At 48.3% G+C, this 16239-nt stretch overlaps 1 protein-coding gene across 4 annotated transcripts in view; it reads left to right on the top strand.

The window, feature by feature from the left end:
* The window catches only part of NRXN3 (neurexin 3), a 555345-nt gene that overhangs the window by 102818 nt on the left and 436288 nt on the right, over positions 1 to 16239 (top strand). For all 4 annotated transcript variants that reach the window (XR_011314845.1, XR_011314844.1, XM_069735758.1 and 1 more), the window contains 2 exons: positions 133 to 336; positions 2170 to 2196. Coding sequence is in view for 2 of the 4 variants with exons in the window: in XM_069735758.1 (XP_069591859.1) it covers positions 133 to 336; positions 2170 to 2196 (231 nt within the window). In the remaining 2 variants the exon portion in view is untranslated. The remainder of the gene's footprint in view (positions 1 to 132; positions 337 to 2169; positions 2197 to 16239) is intronic.

Here is a 16239-nt window from a genome sequence, read left to right as displayed (position 1 = left end):
GACTCCAGGTAATGCTGTGCCCTGTGGTCCTGATGGACACGGAGGCTGGCAGTGACGCCATCTTCCTGTGGATAATGTCTGTGATGTGTGAATGTAGCCATCACCTCCTGACCGGCTCTTCTCTCCCTGCAGAGGCTTCCATCCTCAGCTATGACGGCAGCATGTACATGAAGATAGTCATGCCGGTTGTCATGCACACGGAGGCTGAAGACGTTTCATTTCGATTCAAGTCTCAGCGAGCCTACGGGCTCCTGGTGGCCACCACGTCCAGAGACTCTGCTGACACGCTGCGACTGGAGCTGGATGGGGGCAAAGTTAAACTCACGGTCAACTTAGGTATCGTATGACACTTCCTGTCTGTGGGGACGGGGATTTCACTTCAGTGTCTTTCTGTTCACTCTTCTATTGGCCGCAAAATAAATTTGTCCATGGTGTCTCCACTGCATGGTGCGGTCCAGCCACATTCCTAACATGGTCCAACGACCTGTGCGGTCCGTGGCCTCTCCACATTGCCTCTCATTACTGTGTTACCTCTGCGGGGGCCGGAATTGTGCAGGGCTGCACGCTACGGTCTCTCCAGCGGTAACAGGGGAGTGGCAAGACCCCCAACTTCCAGCTGTCCTGCAGGTTAATATGCAGCACTGATTTTATTGCTGAAGCGGATGGCCATTTTGAACTAGCCATAGCCACCTGAGGACTACCTGAAAATTGCCACCTTTATGCCTGTTGAGGTGCAGAGGACGGACTGAAGGGGTCTCATGGGTTCTGCCGCTTTCTGCAGACATTCTCCTGCCATTCATATTTCTTGCATTTTCTCTGCCAATCTTTTGTCATCTTTCTGCCTCATTTGTCTCGTTCTTCCACCCAAATCAGTCTCCTGCAGCTTTTTACTGAGATTTCTCCCACCCAGTGGGTGCAGCCCTTGTAGTGATAGACAGAGACTGTGTTGGGTGGTCTGTGTCCTCATCCTGTGCTCCTCGTGTCGTGTGATGGTCGTGTGTGTGTCTTTAAGTTTTTAGCCTTGTTCCATCATCGGCCATGTTACCTCAAAAGATGGCACTCACTACCCTTCAAAGGCCTGAAGCCTGCGGCCCGTACAGCAAACAGCCTTGAGAACAGAGCGTGCAGAGCAGCATCTAGGGGTGAGCATGGCCCCCAGTCGCCCGTACAAGTGCTTACATCCCAGCTGTTTAGCCTTTATGATAATGAAAGATCAGAGCCCCCACTACACTCACCCTCATCTCCTGCCATCCAGGGGGCCACGAAGGAGAGGCCTAATTGCCCTTAATCTACTTCCCCATCCTGCTGTTTCCCTCTCTGTTGCCCCTCGTCTCTTGTGCTACCCCCTACCCTTCTGTCTGAGAAGTCGGGGTTCTGATCTTTCAGGTCCCCCCTAGCTTTGGCACTGCCCTTACTTGCTCCAAGAATTGACGCACTACTGCCCCCACTATTTGCTGATCTCACCGGTTCTCTGAGGGTGTTTGCTCCCACTTTTCTGTTGCGGTTGACGACACATAGCAAACCAAATCGCACGAAACAGCCATGAACCCGGATCAATGTTCTCTATTCAGCCCCCAATTTCTTCGTTTGCCAGGAGCTGGGTATTAAAGGTGCGCCTCTCCTTATCCATGTGGTAGCGGATTTACTGAATGAAGTGCCGATCACCTCTGTACGAGAGCGCATCTGCTGTCGCAGGCCTCATGGTACGGCGTGAGGCCTGCTGTCTTCATAGAGGACACTGGTGGGATGGGTCACATACGGGGCTTTCTGTACATCCTGCTCCTTACATACTGAGCCATAGCACAGCCATGGACCCTGCTATTTCCCTGTACCGATGGCTGAGGGTTCTGCAGCGATGTGTTTGTGCGGTTTGCTGTTTGTACGTGGCCATTTTATAGATTAGTGACACAATTTGTAGGAGTCACACGTCACATTGTAGGTGAGCGGAGCCCTGCTCCCATTCCTCCTTGTCCATGACACATGGCAGCCCCCAGGCACACACACGGCAGCTCTGGCTGTTCCCTATGACACTCACACCTAGTACTATAAAATGGCCACTCTTGTTGCGTGTGTCTGTCCCCGGAAGGGTGGACCTCACTGTTTTTGGATGACTGCAGCTGTAACCTTGAAGGATACGAATTCATCTTTCATTTATTTTTTCCCATCTAGACTGTATCAGGATAAACTGTAACTCCAGTAAGTTTATACCTCAATCTCATTTTGTTCTTTCTGTCTCATGCTCTTGTGTAATCGGCTCCTCTGCAGAGTCTGTGATGTTTGTGGACACTGAGCGTGGCCATGTCTGCTCCTCTGTGGCCACCGACAGCTAGTGGTCATATTGGTGCCATGAAACAAAAAGGGTAACCTCACCTGCACCCTCAGTGGCCTACTCTCAGAGGGCATGCTGAATTTTGTAGTCCACCCAGAGGTTGCCACGGTACTGAGGACATTTGTAGTTCAGGCACACTGGGATACACACTCTCATTTTACTCAGTCTATGGGGACGTATATCAATGTTCATGTCCCCAGACCACCCACCATGTCCTGCTGATATCTGGGCACTGAGTGCTCTGTATAATCCTGAGCTTGGAGGTAAGTGGTCGTCTTCACAGCACCCACTGCAGTGTTCACAGGTAAGTGCTCATATTCATGTGTCATTGTAAGCTCCATGTAAGATGACATTTTACACCCCCCTCCCCCGCACTGCAGGCACCAAACACCAAATAGAACAGAAGGAGATGATCTGATGATCAGGTGCAGAGACTCGTCATTGCCACAAACCTTAAAAGAAAAATGTTTGCAGCTTGTGCAGCTCTCGGTGTCATCCTCTTTCCGTGCATGGTGTTTACTTTCTGCCCTCGGGGGTAACATCATTTGCAGTCTTCTTTTGTTTTCATGTCCATAACCTGCTCGAGGGAAAAGCCACATATATTGTAAAGACGGCTGGAAAACATGAAGATCTAGGAAAGCATGCATCAGACTGTAAAGTCAACAACCTCAAGTGACGGGAGAGGGGCCACTCTGAGTTCAGGTGACAGGAGAGGGGCCATTCTGAGCTCAGGTGATGGGAGGGGAGCCGCCCTGACCTCGGATGAAGAGAGAGGTACCTCTCTGACCTCAGGTGACAGGTGAGTGGCCGCTCTGTCCTCAGGTGACAGGAGAGAGGCCACTGACTTCAGGTGAAGGAAGAGGGGCAGCTCTGACCTCAGGTGGCTGGAGCTGGGCCACTCTGTCCTCAGTTGACAGGAGAGTGGCCGCTCTGTTCTCAGTTGACGGGAGAGGGGCTGCTCGGTCCTCGGGACGGGAGAAGGGCCGCTCTGACCTCAGATGACGAGAGAGGGTCCACTCTGTCCCCAGGTGATGGGAGAGGGTTCGCTCTGTCCTCAGGTGACAGGAAAGGGTCCATTCTGTCCTCAGGTGACAGGATAGGGGCCACTCTGACCTCAGCTGACGGGAGAGGGTCCGCTTTGTCCTCAGGTGACGGGAGAGGGTCCGCTCTGTCTTCCCGTGATGGGAAAGTGGCCGCACTGACCTCAGGTGATGGGAGATGTGCCTCTCTGACCTCTGGTGACTGGAGAGGTGCCACTCTGACCTCAGGTGACGGGAAAGGGGCATCCCTGACCTCAGATGACGGGAGAGGGGCCGCTCTATCCTCAGGCGACTGGAGAGGGGCTGCGCTATCCTGAGGCGACTGGAGAGGGTGCGCTCTGACCTCAGGTGACAGGCAAGGGTCCGCTCTGTCCTCAGGTGACAGGAGAGGGTCCGCTCTGTCCTCAGGCGACTGGAGAGGGTCCGCTCTGACCTCAGGTGACAGGAAAAGGTCCACTCTGTCCTCAGGCGACTGGAGAGGGCCCGCTCTGACCTCAGGTGACAGGCGAGGGTCCGCTCTGTCCTCAGGTGAGCGGAGAGGTGCCGCTCTGACCTCAGGTGATGTGAGAGGGGCCGCTCTGACCTCAGGTGACGGCAGAGGGGCCGCTTTGCCCTCAGGTGATGGGAGAGGGGTCACTATGACCTCAGGTGATGGGAGTGGGGTCGTTCTGACATCAGGTGACGGGAGAGGGGTCACTGACCTTACGTGACAGGAGAGGGGCGCTCTGACCTCAGGTGACGGGAGAGGGGCACTCTGACCTCAGGTGATGGGAGAGGGGCGCTCTGACCTCAGGTGACGGGAGAGGGGAGCTCTGACCTCAGGTGACGGGAGAGGGGCGCTCTGACCTCACGTGACGTGAGAGCGGTGTTCTGACCTCAGGTGACGGGAGTGGGGCGCTCTGACCTCAGGTGACGGGAGTAGGGCGCTCTGACCTCAGGTGACGGGAGAGGGGCGCTCTGACATCATGTGACGGGAGAGGAGCGCTCTGACCTCAGGTGACGGGAGAGGGGCGCTCTGACCTCAGGTGATGGGAGAGGGGCCTCTGACCTCAGGCGACTGGAAAGGGGCCGTTTTGTCCTCAGGTGACGGGAGAGGGGCGCTCTGACCTCAGGTGACGGGAGAGCGGCGTTCTGACCTCAGGTGACGGGAGTGGGGCGCTCTGACCTCAGGTGATGGGAGTAGGGCTCTCTGACCTCAGGTGACGGGAGAGGGGCGCTCTGACATCATGTGACGGGAGAGGAGCGCTCTGACCTCAGGTGACGGGAGAGGGGCGCTCTGACCTCAGGTGACGGGTGAGGGGCCTCTGACCTCAGGCGACTGGAAAGGGGCCGTTTTGTCCTCAGGTGACGGGAGAGGGGCCGCTCTGACCTAAGGTGACAGGAGAGGGGCCACTTTGTCCTCAGGGCCCTGGAGAGGGGCCACTTTGTCCTCAGGTGATGGGAGAGGATCTGCTGTGTACTCAGGCGATAGGAGAGGGTCCGCTCTGGCCTCAGGCGATGGGAGAGGGTCCGCTCTGTCCTCAGATAACAGGAAAGGGGCCCTCTCTGTCCTGAGGTGACGGGAAAGAAGCCGCTCTGTCCTCCGGTGACGGGAAAGAAGCCGCTCTGCCAGGTTATGGGAGAGGCGCCACTCTAACCTCAGGTGATGGGAAAGGGGCTGCTCTGACATCAGGTGATGGGAGAGGGGCCGCTCTGTCCTCAGGTGGCAGGAGAGGGTCCGCTTTGTCCTATATTGATGGGTGAGGGGCTGCTCTGTACTAAGGTCACGGAAGAGGGGCCATTGACCTCAGGTGACAGGAGAGGGGCCGCTCTGACCTCAAGTGACAGGAGAGGGTCCGCTCTGTCCTATATTGATGGGTAAGGGGCCACTCAGAGCTCAGGTGACAGGTGAGGGGCCTCTCTGTCCTCAGGTGATGGGAGAGGTGTCGCTCTGACCTCAGGTGACGGGAGGGGCTGCTCTGTCCTATGGTGACGTGTAAGGGGCCGCTCAGGTGACAGGTGAGGGGCCACCCTGTCCTCAGGTTATTCACGTGCCCACTTCTCGCTGAGGTTGCTGGTGGTCAGCCAGTGTGGTGGTAGAAGTCCTGTAGTGGTGTCTTCTGGACGTGTCCGGGCAGAGACTGTCGACGGGGTGGACTCTGCGCTTCACCCTTCCCCTGCCCGTGCTGCTGCTCCTCTGTGCCAGGGATCTGACCTGTGAGATAATTTCGCCTCTATATAATGCAATGGACAGAGTGCACAGCTAGGTGGCAGCCACTTTCTTTCTCTGCTCTACAGAGCGTTGATAATCATCCGCCACATTCCAAACTTCAATAACGGGACATGTCACCATTCCATCTGACCTACCCTTTAACTACCAATCATCCTCTCCAGTCCCTGACCTTTATCTTTCTGGCCATTCCATCATTTTTTTCTCCTTCCCCACCTCTAGTCTGCTTGGACTGTCTGGTGACACCATTTTCCCCGCTCTGACATATCTACTAATCCTAACCTATCGTCTGTGCTTGAGACAGCCAGCCCACCATGACTGTGTGTCTGCGCCGTATGTAGACCTCCTAGTGGAATGACTAGATGGGCGGTGGTACATGGATCCACAGGTGTATGCCAATCTGTGGCTGATGAAAATCGGCATTGAACACTGGCATAGTGCCCTCCTGTGCCCTGCTCTGTTTTTTGATGGGTAGAGGATTGGTTAATATCCAGAATGGTGGATGACTGAACATTATTATAATAATAATTATAATTTTTATTTATATAGCGCCAACATATTCCGCAGCACTTTACAATTAAGCGGGGACATGTACAGACAATAAATTCAGTACAAGTTAAGACAATTTAAACAGTGACATTAGGTGTGAGGTCCCTGCTCGCAAGCTTACAATCTACAAGGAAATGGGGGGACACAATAGGTGAAAAGTGCTTGTTATTTCAGGTCTGGCAATTATAATAGGGATTTTCATATAAAGCTGCATGATCCGGTCATCAGCCCGTGTGTTTAAGTGCAATAGTCAAGTATCAAGTGCAGTTATCGTGTGCATGGACGGTGTGGAGACAGATGAATAGTAGGGTGCAGATTCAGATGCAGATAATATTTGGAAGGAGGGAACAGGACAAAGTTAGTTTACTGAGTAGTTGATGTGGTAGGCTTGTTTGAAGAGATGGGTTTTTAAAGCGCGCTTGAATAGGTCGGTGCTAGGTATCAGTCTGATCATCTGGGGAAGTGCATTTCAGAGAGCTGGCGCAGCACGAGAGAAGTCTTGGAGACGGAGGTGCGAGGTTCGGATTATGGGGGATGTCAGTCTTGGGTCATTTGTAGAACGGAGGGCACGTGTAGGGCGATAGACGGAGATGAGAGAGGAGATATAAGGCGGTGCAGAAATGTGGAGAGCTTTGTGGGTGAGAGAGATGAGTTTATACTGGACCCTGTAGCGAATGGGTAGCGAGTGTAATGACTGGCACAAGATGGAGGCATCGGTGAAGCGGCTGGACAGAAATATGACCCTGGCTGCCGCATTCAAGATGAATTGGAGAGGAGAAAGTTTGGAAAGAGGGAGACCGATAAGAAGAGAGTTGCAGTAGTCCAGACGAGAATGAATAAGAGTGACAGTAAGAGTCTTAGCAGTTTCAAAGGTGAGAAAAGGTCGGATTCTGGAGATGGTTTTAAGATGCAGGTGACAGGAGCGAGTGAGTGATCGGATATAGGGAGTAAAGGAAAGTTCGGTGTCGAATATGACCCCAAGACAGCGGGAATGCTGCTTTGGAGTTATGGTTGAACCCTCCAGGGTAATTTCGATGTTGGGTAGAGTGAGGTTAGTAGAAGGGAGAAACACAAGTAGTTCAGTTTTAGAGAGATTTAGTTTCAGATAGAGGGAGGACATGATGTTAGAGACAGCAGACAGACAATCCTTGGTATTTTGAGCTAGAGTGGGGGTGATGTCAGGGGAACAAGTGTATAATTGGGTGTCGTCAGCATAGAGATGGTACTGGAATCCAAATCTGCTGATTGTTAATCTATAATAAATAATAATCTTTATTTTTATATAGCGCTAACATATTCCGCAGCGCTTTACAGTTTGCATACATTATCACTGTCCCCGATGGGGCTCACAATCTAAATTCCCTATCAGTATGTCTTTGGAATTGTTTGTCCAATAGGGGCAGTGTATAGAGAGAAAAGGAGGGGGCCCAGGACTGAGCCCTGCAGAACCCTGATAGTAAGGGGACGAGGAGAGGAAGAGGAGACAGCAAAAGATACTGTGAAGGAGCGGTCAGAGAGGTAGGAGGAGAACCAGGAGAGGGCTGTGTCCTTGAGGCCTATGGAGCGGAGCATAGTGAGAAGGAGCTGGTGATCCACAGTATCAAATGCGGCAGATAGATCCAGGAGAATCAGCAGAGAGCAATGACCTTTGGATTTAGCTGAACATTGTGATAATCACATTCACTTCTTGTTTTCTTCTACACCTTGTGATTCGTGATCCCTAGGCCGGGTTCACATTGCGTTAATAGCAGCCCGTTAAACACATACGTTAACGGGCTGCTGTTAACACAAGTGTCATTATGGCAGCACGCTAGCGCAGATAGAGCATCTGCTAGCTAGCGTTACTGGACTACGTTACACCGTACTATGCCACGGTGTAACATAGTCCGCCTAATGGACACCATGAACGCAATGTGAACCCAGCTTTACTCTTCACACATATACGTCTGACTGGTAAGGATACGGCGGATACACTGCTGGGGAGATAGGGTGGCCAACATAACGCCAGGGAAGCATTACCCAGCGCTGCTGTCGGGAACACTGAGCAGATCCCACCTCTTGGTCATGGCTTCATATACAGTGGGGCAAAAAAGTATTTAGTCAGTCAGCAATAGTGCAAGTTCCACCACTTAAAAAGATGAGAGGCGTCTGTAATTTACATCATAGGTAGACCTCAACTATGGGAGACAAACTGAGAAAAAAAAATCCAGAAAATCACATTGTCTGTTTTTTTATCATTTTTTTTGCATATTATGGTGGAAAATAAGTATTTGGTCAGAAACAAACAATCAAGATTTCTGGCTCTCACAGACCTGTAACTTCTTCTTTAAGAGTCTCCTCTTTCCTCCACTCATTACCTGTAGTAATGGCACCTGTTTAAACTTGTTATCAGTATAAAAAGACACCTGTGCACACCCTCAAACAGTCTGACTCCAAACTCCACTATGGTGAAGACCAAAGAGCTGTCAAAGGACACCAGAAACAAAATTGTAGCTCTGCACCAGGCTGGGAAGACTGAATCTGCAATAGCCAACCAGCTTGGAGTGAAGAAATCAACAGTGGGAGCAATAATTAGAAAATGGAAGACATACAAGACCACTGATAATCTCCCTCGATCTGGGGCTCCACGCAAAATCCCACCCCGTGGGGTCAGAATGATCACAAGAACGGTGAGCAAAAATCCCAGAACCACGCGGGGGGACCTAGTGAATGAACTGCAGAGAGCTGGGACCAATGTAACAAGGCCTACCATAAGTAACACACTATGCCACCATGGACTCAGATCCTGCAGTGCCAGACGTGTCCCACTGCTTAAACCAGTACATGTCCGGGCCCGTCTGAAGTTTGCTAGAGAGCATTTGGATGATCCAGAGGAGTTTTGGGAGAATGTCCTATGGTCTGATGAAACCAAACTGGAACTGTTTGGTAGAAACACAACTTGTCTTGTTTGGAGGAAAAAGAATACTGAGTTGCATCCATCAAACACCATACCTACTGTAAAGCATGGTGGTGGAAACATCATGCTTTGGGGCTGTTTCTCTGCAAAGGGGCCAGGACGACTGATCCGGGTACATGAAAGAATGAATGGGGCCATGTATCGTGAGATTTTGAGTGCAAACCTCCTTCCATCAGCAAGGGCATTGAAGATGAAATGTGGCTGGGTCTTTCAACATGACAATGATCCAAAGCACACCGCCAGGGCAACGAAGGAGTGGCTTCGTAAGAAGCATTTCAAGGTCCTGGAGTGGCCTAGCCAGTCTCCAGATCTCAACCCTATAGAAAACCCTTGGAGGGAGTTGAAAGTCCGTGTTGCCAAGCGAAAAGCCAAAAACATCACTGCTCTAGAGGAGATCTGCATGGAGGAATGGGCCAACATACCAACAACAGTGTGTGGCAACCTTGTGAAGACTTACAGAAAACGTTTGACCTCTGTCATTGCCAACAAAGGATATATTACAAAGTATTGAGATGAAATTTTGTTTCTGACCAAATACTTATTTTCCACCATAATATGCAAATAAAATGATAAAAAAAACAGACAATGTGATTTTCTGGATTTTTTTTTCTCAGTTTGTCTCCCATAGTTGAGGTCTACCTATGATGTAAATTACAGACGCCTCTCATCTTTTTAAGTGGTGGAACTTGCACTATTGCTGACTGACTAAATACTTTTTTGCCCCACTGTATCACAATATATGCACTGCTCCTCTTCTGTGCATTCACCTGTGGACCAAACCTTGAGTGGCCGTGCAGCTCACCCCCTGTGAGCAGTAACATATGCAGATACAGAACCACTGGGAGGCAGCAGGCTGAAGACCTGAGAGCTAACAGGAATCGAGCAGGCGGAAACTAGTGCCCCTCACATGTGGATATGATGGTAGATGGTGCCTGTGAGCGGCAATGGTACAGTCACCCTGCATACAGAGTGGCACCACAGAGAACGCCCACCATTAGCCCCCACAAGTTTCATTTTGTATCTGACGACTGCCGCCAAGATCTCTTCACATGCACAGAATTACTAGGAGGCCGGGTATGCAGCATTTGCACATCTGTGGCAATTTCTTGGCTGCTCCAGTGAGAGGCGAGTGAAATTATCTACACAGGAATGCGTGTAATTATTTGCATTTTCCTCAAACACGACTTTGATGAATCAGCCAGAGCCAAGGCGGGAGTCTGAGCTGCCTTGGAAAGAAATTCTTACATTTCAAGAGGGCTCCAATTATGCTTCACCTTCAGGAGACAACGTTGGACTCTCATCACTTATCACAAATGATCGGGCAAATTCATGTGAACTTTCCACGGGTCACCAATTATCGAACCACATATAGATTGGTAAAGACCATAAACCCCAGAGCTTGGCCATTGCTGCTGAGTTCCCCTCCTGGGGTTGAAGAATTGGCCATTTTCCCTGGTGGCACTATAATGAGACAAATAGGGAGGAATAGGGCTTAGTATCTGTTACACCAGGCAGTGATCTCTGGAATATGAAGGCTGCAAGTGTGCAGGAGCGGACTGCCCCTCCTCGGTGAGACCTCGATCCTCCAAGTGATGCAGGCCAGCCTGGAAGTGCATTGGGGGCAGATGTGGGCACAGGTAGACACAGACGGAAGAGGCCCCTGTGCAAGAACAACATATTGGCAATTTGGAGTCCAACAGTTCCTCATAATGCCCAATTACAACTGCTCTAGAGCTGGATGTGGTCCTCTGACCTCTTGGACCCGTGGTGCACACCCTCAGTTCAGTTCAGGCTAATTAGCATGTGGCTTTTTCAGTCACATTGGTTACTACAGGACGAGTATTCTCTTTCCCACTGGTTTGAGTCGTAAAATCTTCCGAACTGAATCCCTTTAATGAACTTTTACATGGTCCAAAATTCAGGTAAATGCGTATTTGTAAAATCATTGATCATATGAAAGAGGGCTGCGATCATCCGACAAGCAAACCTTCGGCTGATGGGATGATTTGTGTTTGTCTAAAGGTGAACACCAACAAGTAACCAGAAAATTCTTCTGCCAGTAAACAAATGAGGACGAGAGGAAAGCAGGGGAAATCTTGGAAATGATAGTCATAGAAATCTAAAATGTTAGAGTTGGAAGGGACCCCCAGGGTCATCTTGTCCAACCCCCTGCTCAATGCAGGATTCACTAAATCATCTCAGACAGATGTCTGAGCCTCTTGTTTGAAGACTTCCATTGAAGGAGATCTCAACGCTTTTCGTGGCAACCTGTTCCACACTGTCACAATCCATTTTTGGATTCTTGGCAGCTCTGGTTCCGCTCTGTTTTAAATATTGTTTTTCCCTTTCAGGGTTTTTTTCCTTCCCACTGATAGTCTGGTGTAACTGCAGTGCTGTTGGGTCAGCTAATGTGATGATGACCACTCCCACTATCCTTTAAATGGTCCCCTGGTGTATCAGCTGACTGTTGGTGATAGAGTTTCTCTATGGAGACCAGCCTTGCAGTGGCAGCTTTCTGGTGCCTGCTGTTTTTGGGGTTTGGAGTCCGGCTTCTGTGTCATCTGTGGTGTAGAGCTTGGAAGCTAAAGTGTGGTGTTTTCTCCTAGCCCCTTTCGTGTTTGTCACTGTCCCCGTGTGATACTATCTGCAGTGGTAGGCCAGTGCTCCATGCTGGCCAGTGCAGTAGTCAGGGCAGTGTGAGGTGACAGCGAGGAACGAGGTTCCTGATGGTGGTTGGGCGGGGGGGGGGGGGAGGAAGGACCCCCTTAAGTTGTCAGGGGAGTGCAGGGACAGGCTCAGGTTTGAGCAGGAGGTGACCAATCCTTCATTTCCCTATTGGTAGGGCCTTCCTCCCCCCTTTTCCATCCTGATGTGTTTTTGCTGTGCCGTCCGCTACTGACCCCCCGTGGGGTCGCTATATATATTGTGACACACTCATTAATCACCCTCTCTATCAAAAAAGTTTTTTCTAATATTTAATCTATATCTTCTCCCTTTCAGTTTCATTCCATTGCGTCTCGTGCTTCCATGAGCAAATGAGAATAAGGATGATCCCTCTACACTGTGTCATCCCTTCAGATAGTAGACAGCTATTAAGTCGTAAGCTTCTTTTTTGCAAGCTAAACATTCCCAGATCCTTTAACCGATCCTCGTAGGACATACTTTGCAGTCCGCTCACCATCCTGGTAGCTCTTCTCTGAACTTGCTCCAGTTTTTTTTAAATGTGGTACTCAGAACTGGACACAGTATTCCAGAAGAGGCCTGACAAGGGTGTAACGTGGTGTAATGCAGTCTATTAACGCCGCCATTGAATCCAATGTCGGACGCATCGCTAGCGCACGCCCACAATGGGCGATGTGCTGTCATTGAGTGACGGACCCCGAGACGTGGGCTGCAGCGTTTCCGGGTCCATCACCGCTAGTGCAGATAGAGCTAGCAGATGCTCTATCTGCGCTAGCGCGCTGCCATACCAGCACTTGCGTTAACAGCAGGCCATTAACATATGTGTTGAATGGGCTGCTGTTAACGCAATGTGAACCCGGCCTTACTTAACAGAAGCATAGAGACTAGATTATGTAAATACATCCTAGAACTGTTTGCTTTTTTTTGCTGCTGCATCACACTGTTGACTCGTGCAGTCTGTGATTTATTAGTACTCCCAAGTCTTTTTCAGACGTGCTGTTGCTTAGTTCTGTTCCTCCCATTCTGTAGATGTAATTTTCGTTTTTCTTGCCCAGATGTAGAATCTTGCATTTCTCCATTAAATACCATTCTATTAGTCACTGTCCATTGTTCAAACTTATCTAGATCCTTCTGAAATCTTTTTCTGTCTTTAGTGTTAGCTATCCCTCCTAGGTTTGCATCGTCTGCAAATTTGATCAATTTACCTTCAGTTCCCTTATCTAGATCATTTATAAAAATGTTAAACAATACTGTGTCTAGGACAGAGCCTTGTGGTACCCCACTTGATTCACTCTTCCAATTGGATGTGCAACCATTTATGACCACTTAGTGCGATCACTGAGCCAGTTATGAATCCACCTAATCGTAGCCTTGTCAATCCCATACTTGGTCATTTATTCAAATGCTTAGCTGACGTTGAGATATACTATATCTACCGCCTTTCCCCGATCCACCCAGTCAGTGATTCCATCATAGAAGGAAATTAGATTAATCTGGCATGACGTGTCTGCTACAAATCCATGCTGGCTCTGGTTAATTACTGTATTCTTATCCATGTACTTACATACATGCTGTTTAATAATTTGTTCAAATATCTTTCCTGGTATAGAAGTAAGATTCATGGGCATGTAATTTCCTGCCTCCATCTTCTTTCCTTTTTTGAAGATAGGGACGACATTTGCCTTTCTCCAATCTTCTGGGACTTCTCCTGTTCTCCAGGATTTTTCAAAGATTCTGGCTAGTGGTTCTGTAATTTTCTCTGCTAACTCTTTCAGCCCTCTAGGATGTAACTCATCTGGGGAAGGAGATTTAAATTCACTTAAATTACGGTAGCTAAGTGTTCCCTCACATCTCTCTGTTTATTGATAGTGTGGATTATTTTATTCTTTCAATGGCACCGTGAAGATCAGTTGATGTTACAATTTCTTTCTTTGAGAACACAGATGCAAAATAGGAATTTAAAAGTTTGTCCTTATCATTTTTGACCACTTCAATTTTTTCAGCCTGTAAAAATCCTACAGCATCTTTAACTTTTCTTTTGCTTTTGACATACCCCTCAAATCCTTTTTTACTGCTTTTGGTCTCCCTTACATTCCTTACTTCATTAGTGGCTTTAGCTCTTCTAACGCTTGATATACATTTCTTTTCTGCTTTTTAACCCCTTCATGACCTTGGGATTTTTCGTTTTTCCGTGTTCATTTTTCACTCCCCTCCTTCCCAGAGCCATAACTTTTTAATTTTCCGTCAATTTGGCCATGTGAGGGCTTATTTTTTGTGGCACGAGTTGTACTTTTGAACGATATCATTGGTTTTAGCATGTCGTGTACTAGAAAACGGGAAAAAAATTCCAAGTGCGGTGAAATTGCAAAAAAAGTGCAGTCCCACACTTGTTTTTTGTTTGTCTTTTTTGCTAGGTTCTCTAAATGCTAAAACTGACGTGACATTATGATTCTCCAGGTCAGTATGAGTTCATATACACCTAACATGAATAGGTTATTTTTTACCTAAGTGGTGAAAAAAAATTCCAAACTTTGCTTAAAAAAAAAAAAAAAATTGCGCCATTTTCCAATACTCGTAGCGTCTGCATTTTTCATGATCTGGGGTCGGTTGAGGGCTTATTTTTTGAGTGCCGAGATGACGTTTTTAATTATAGCATTTTGGTGCAGATACGTTCTTTTGATCGCCCGTTATTGCATTTTAATGCAATGTCACGGAGACCAAAAAAACGAAATTCTGGCGTTTCGAATTTTTTGCTTGCTACGCTGTTTAGCGATCAGGTTACTGCTTTTTTTTAATTGATAGATCGGGCGATTCTGAACACGGCGATACCAAATATGTGTAGATTTCATTTTTTTTTAATTGATTTATTTTGATTGGGGCGAAAGGGGGGTGATTTAAACTTTTATATTTTTTTTATTTTTTTCACTTTTTTTCACTTTTTTTTTTTTTTGCTTTTGCCATGCTTCAATAGCCTCCATGGGAGGCTAGAAGCAGGCACAGCACGATCGGCTCTGCTACATAGCAGCGATCTGCTGTTCTCTGCTATGTAGCAGAAAATCAGGTGTGCTGTGAGCGCCGACCACAGGGTGGCGCTCACAGTTGCTGGGGATCAGCAACCATAGAGGTCTCAAGGACCTCTATGGTTACAATACTGAAGCATCGCCGACCTCCGATCATGTGACGGGGGTTGGCGATGCCGTCATTTCCGGCCGCCCGGCCGGATGCGGTAGTTAAATGCCGCTGTCTGCGTTTGACAGCGGCATTTAACTAGTTAATAGGCGCTGGCAGATCGTGATTCTGCCCGCGCCTATTACGGGCACATGTCAGCTGTTCAAAACAACTGACATGTCTCGGCTTTGATGCGGGCTCACCGCCGGAGCCCGCATCAAAGCGGGGCTTCTGACCTCGGACGTACTATCCCGTCCGAGGTCAGAAAGGGGTTAACAAGTGTTTAATTTCTATGTTCATCTTCCCTGGTGTGTTTAAATGCTTCCAATTCTTCCTTCTTTTTGGGATTGTAACTGATTGTGCAGAATCTCCCATCTTTCTTGGATATTTCTGTCATTTAGAACAGGGGTCCCCAACTCCAGTCCTCAAGGCCCACCAACATTTCATGTTTTCAGGATTTCCTTAGTCTTGCCCAGGTAATAATTGCATCACCTGTGCAATGCAAAGGAAATCCTGAAAACATGACCTGTTGGTGGGCCTTGAGGACTGGAGTTGGGGACCTCTGCTTTAGAACATCCAGCCATTGGACATTTTCTACCTTATTTCTGAGTCCATTAAATTCTGTCTTTCTGAAGTCCAACCTTAAAGTCTGAGTCCTCGCTGGTCTTCCTTCTCTTGTAATCCAAAATTCAAGGATAGTATGATCGCTGCCTCCTAAATTCCCAGCCACCCTTACTTCCTCAACCATTTCCTCCCTGTTGGTAAGAATTAGGTCCAAGATTGCAGATCCTCTTGTTTCTCTTCTACCTTTTTAAATATAAAGTTGTCAGCAAGAGAAGATAAAAATTTTCTGGACACAGTACTTGTGACTGAGATTCCCAACAAACATCTGATAAACTAAAATCTCCTATGATCACTATGTCGCACTTTTTTGAGGGCAGAGACATCTGATGTAAAGAGTTCATCTATATCTCAAGTCTGTCTGGGTGGCCGATAATAAACACATGCTATAGTGTCCTTTCTGTTCTTCTCTCCTTGAAGTCTTATTCAAACAATTTCTACAGAGCTACCAGTCTCTCAATCTTGGCTCTCTTGGCTATGTTGGAGATATACGTTTTCCTAACATACAATGCAACACGTCCTACCCTCTTGTTAATCCTGTTTCTAATAAATAAGTTGTAGCCTTCAAGTTTTGTATTCCAAGCAAGTGTATCATCCCACCAAGTTTCATTGATGCCTATGACATCATATCTCTCTTCCTGTGTTAGCAGCTCAAATTCTCCTTTTTGTTTCCCATGCTCTGTGC

This window comes from Ranitomeya imitator, chromosome 1, assembly GCF_032444005.1.
Source record: "Ranitomeya imitator isolate aRanImi1 chromosome 1, aRanImi1.pri, whole genome shotgun sequence".
Taxonomy (NCBI): Eukaryota; Metazoa; Chordata; class Amphibia; order Anura; family Dendrobatidae; genus Ranitomeya; species Ranitomeya imitator.
Note: the sequence above shows the minus strand (reverse complement) of the source record. Positions and strands in the feature narration are given on the sequence as shown.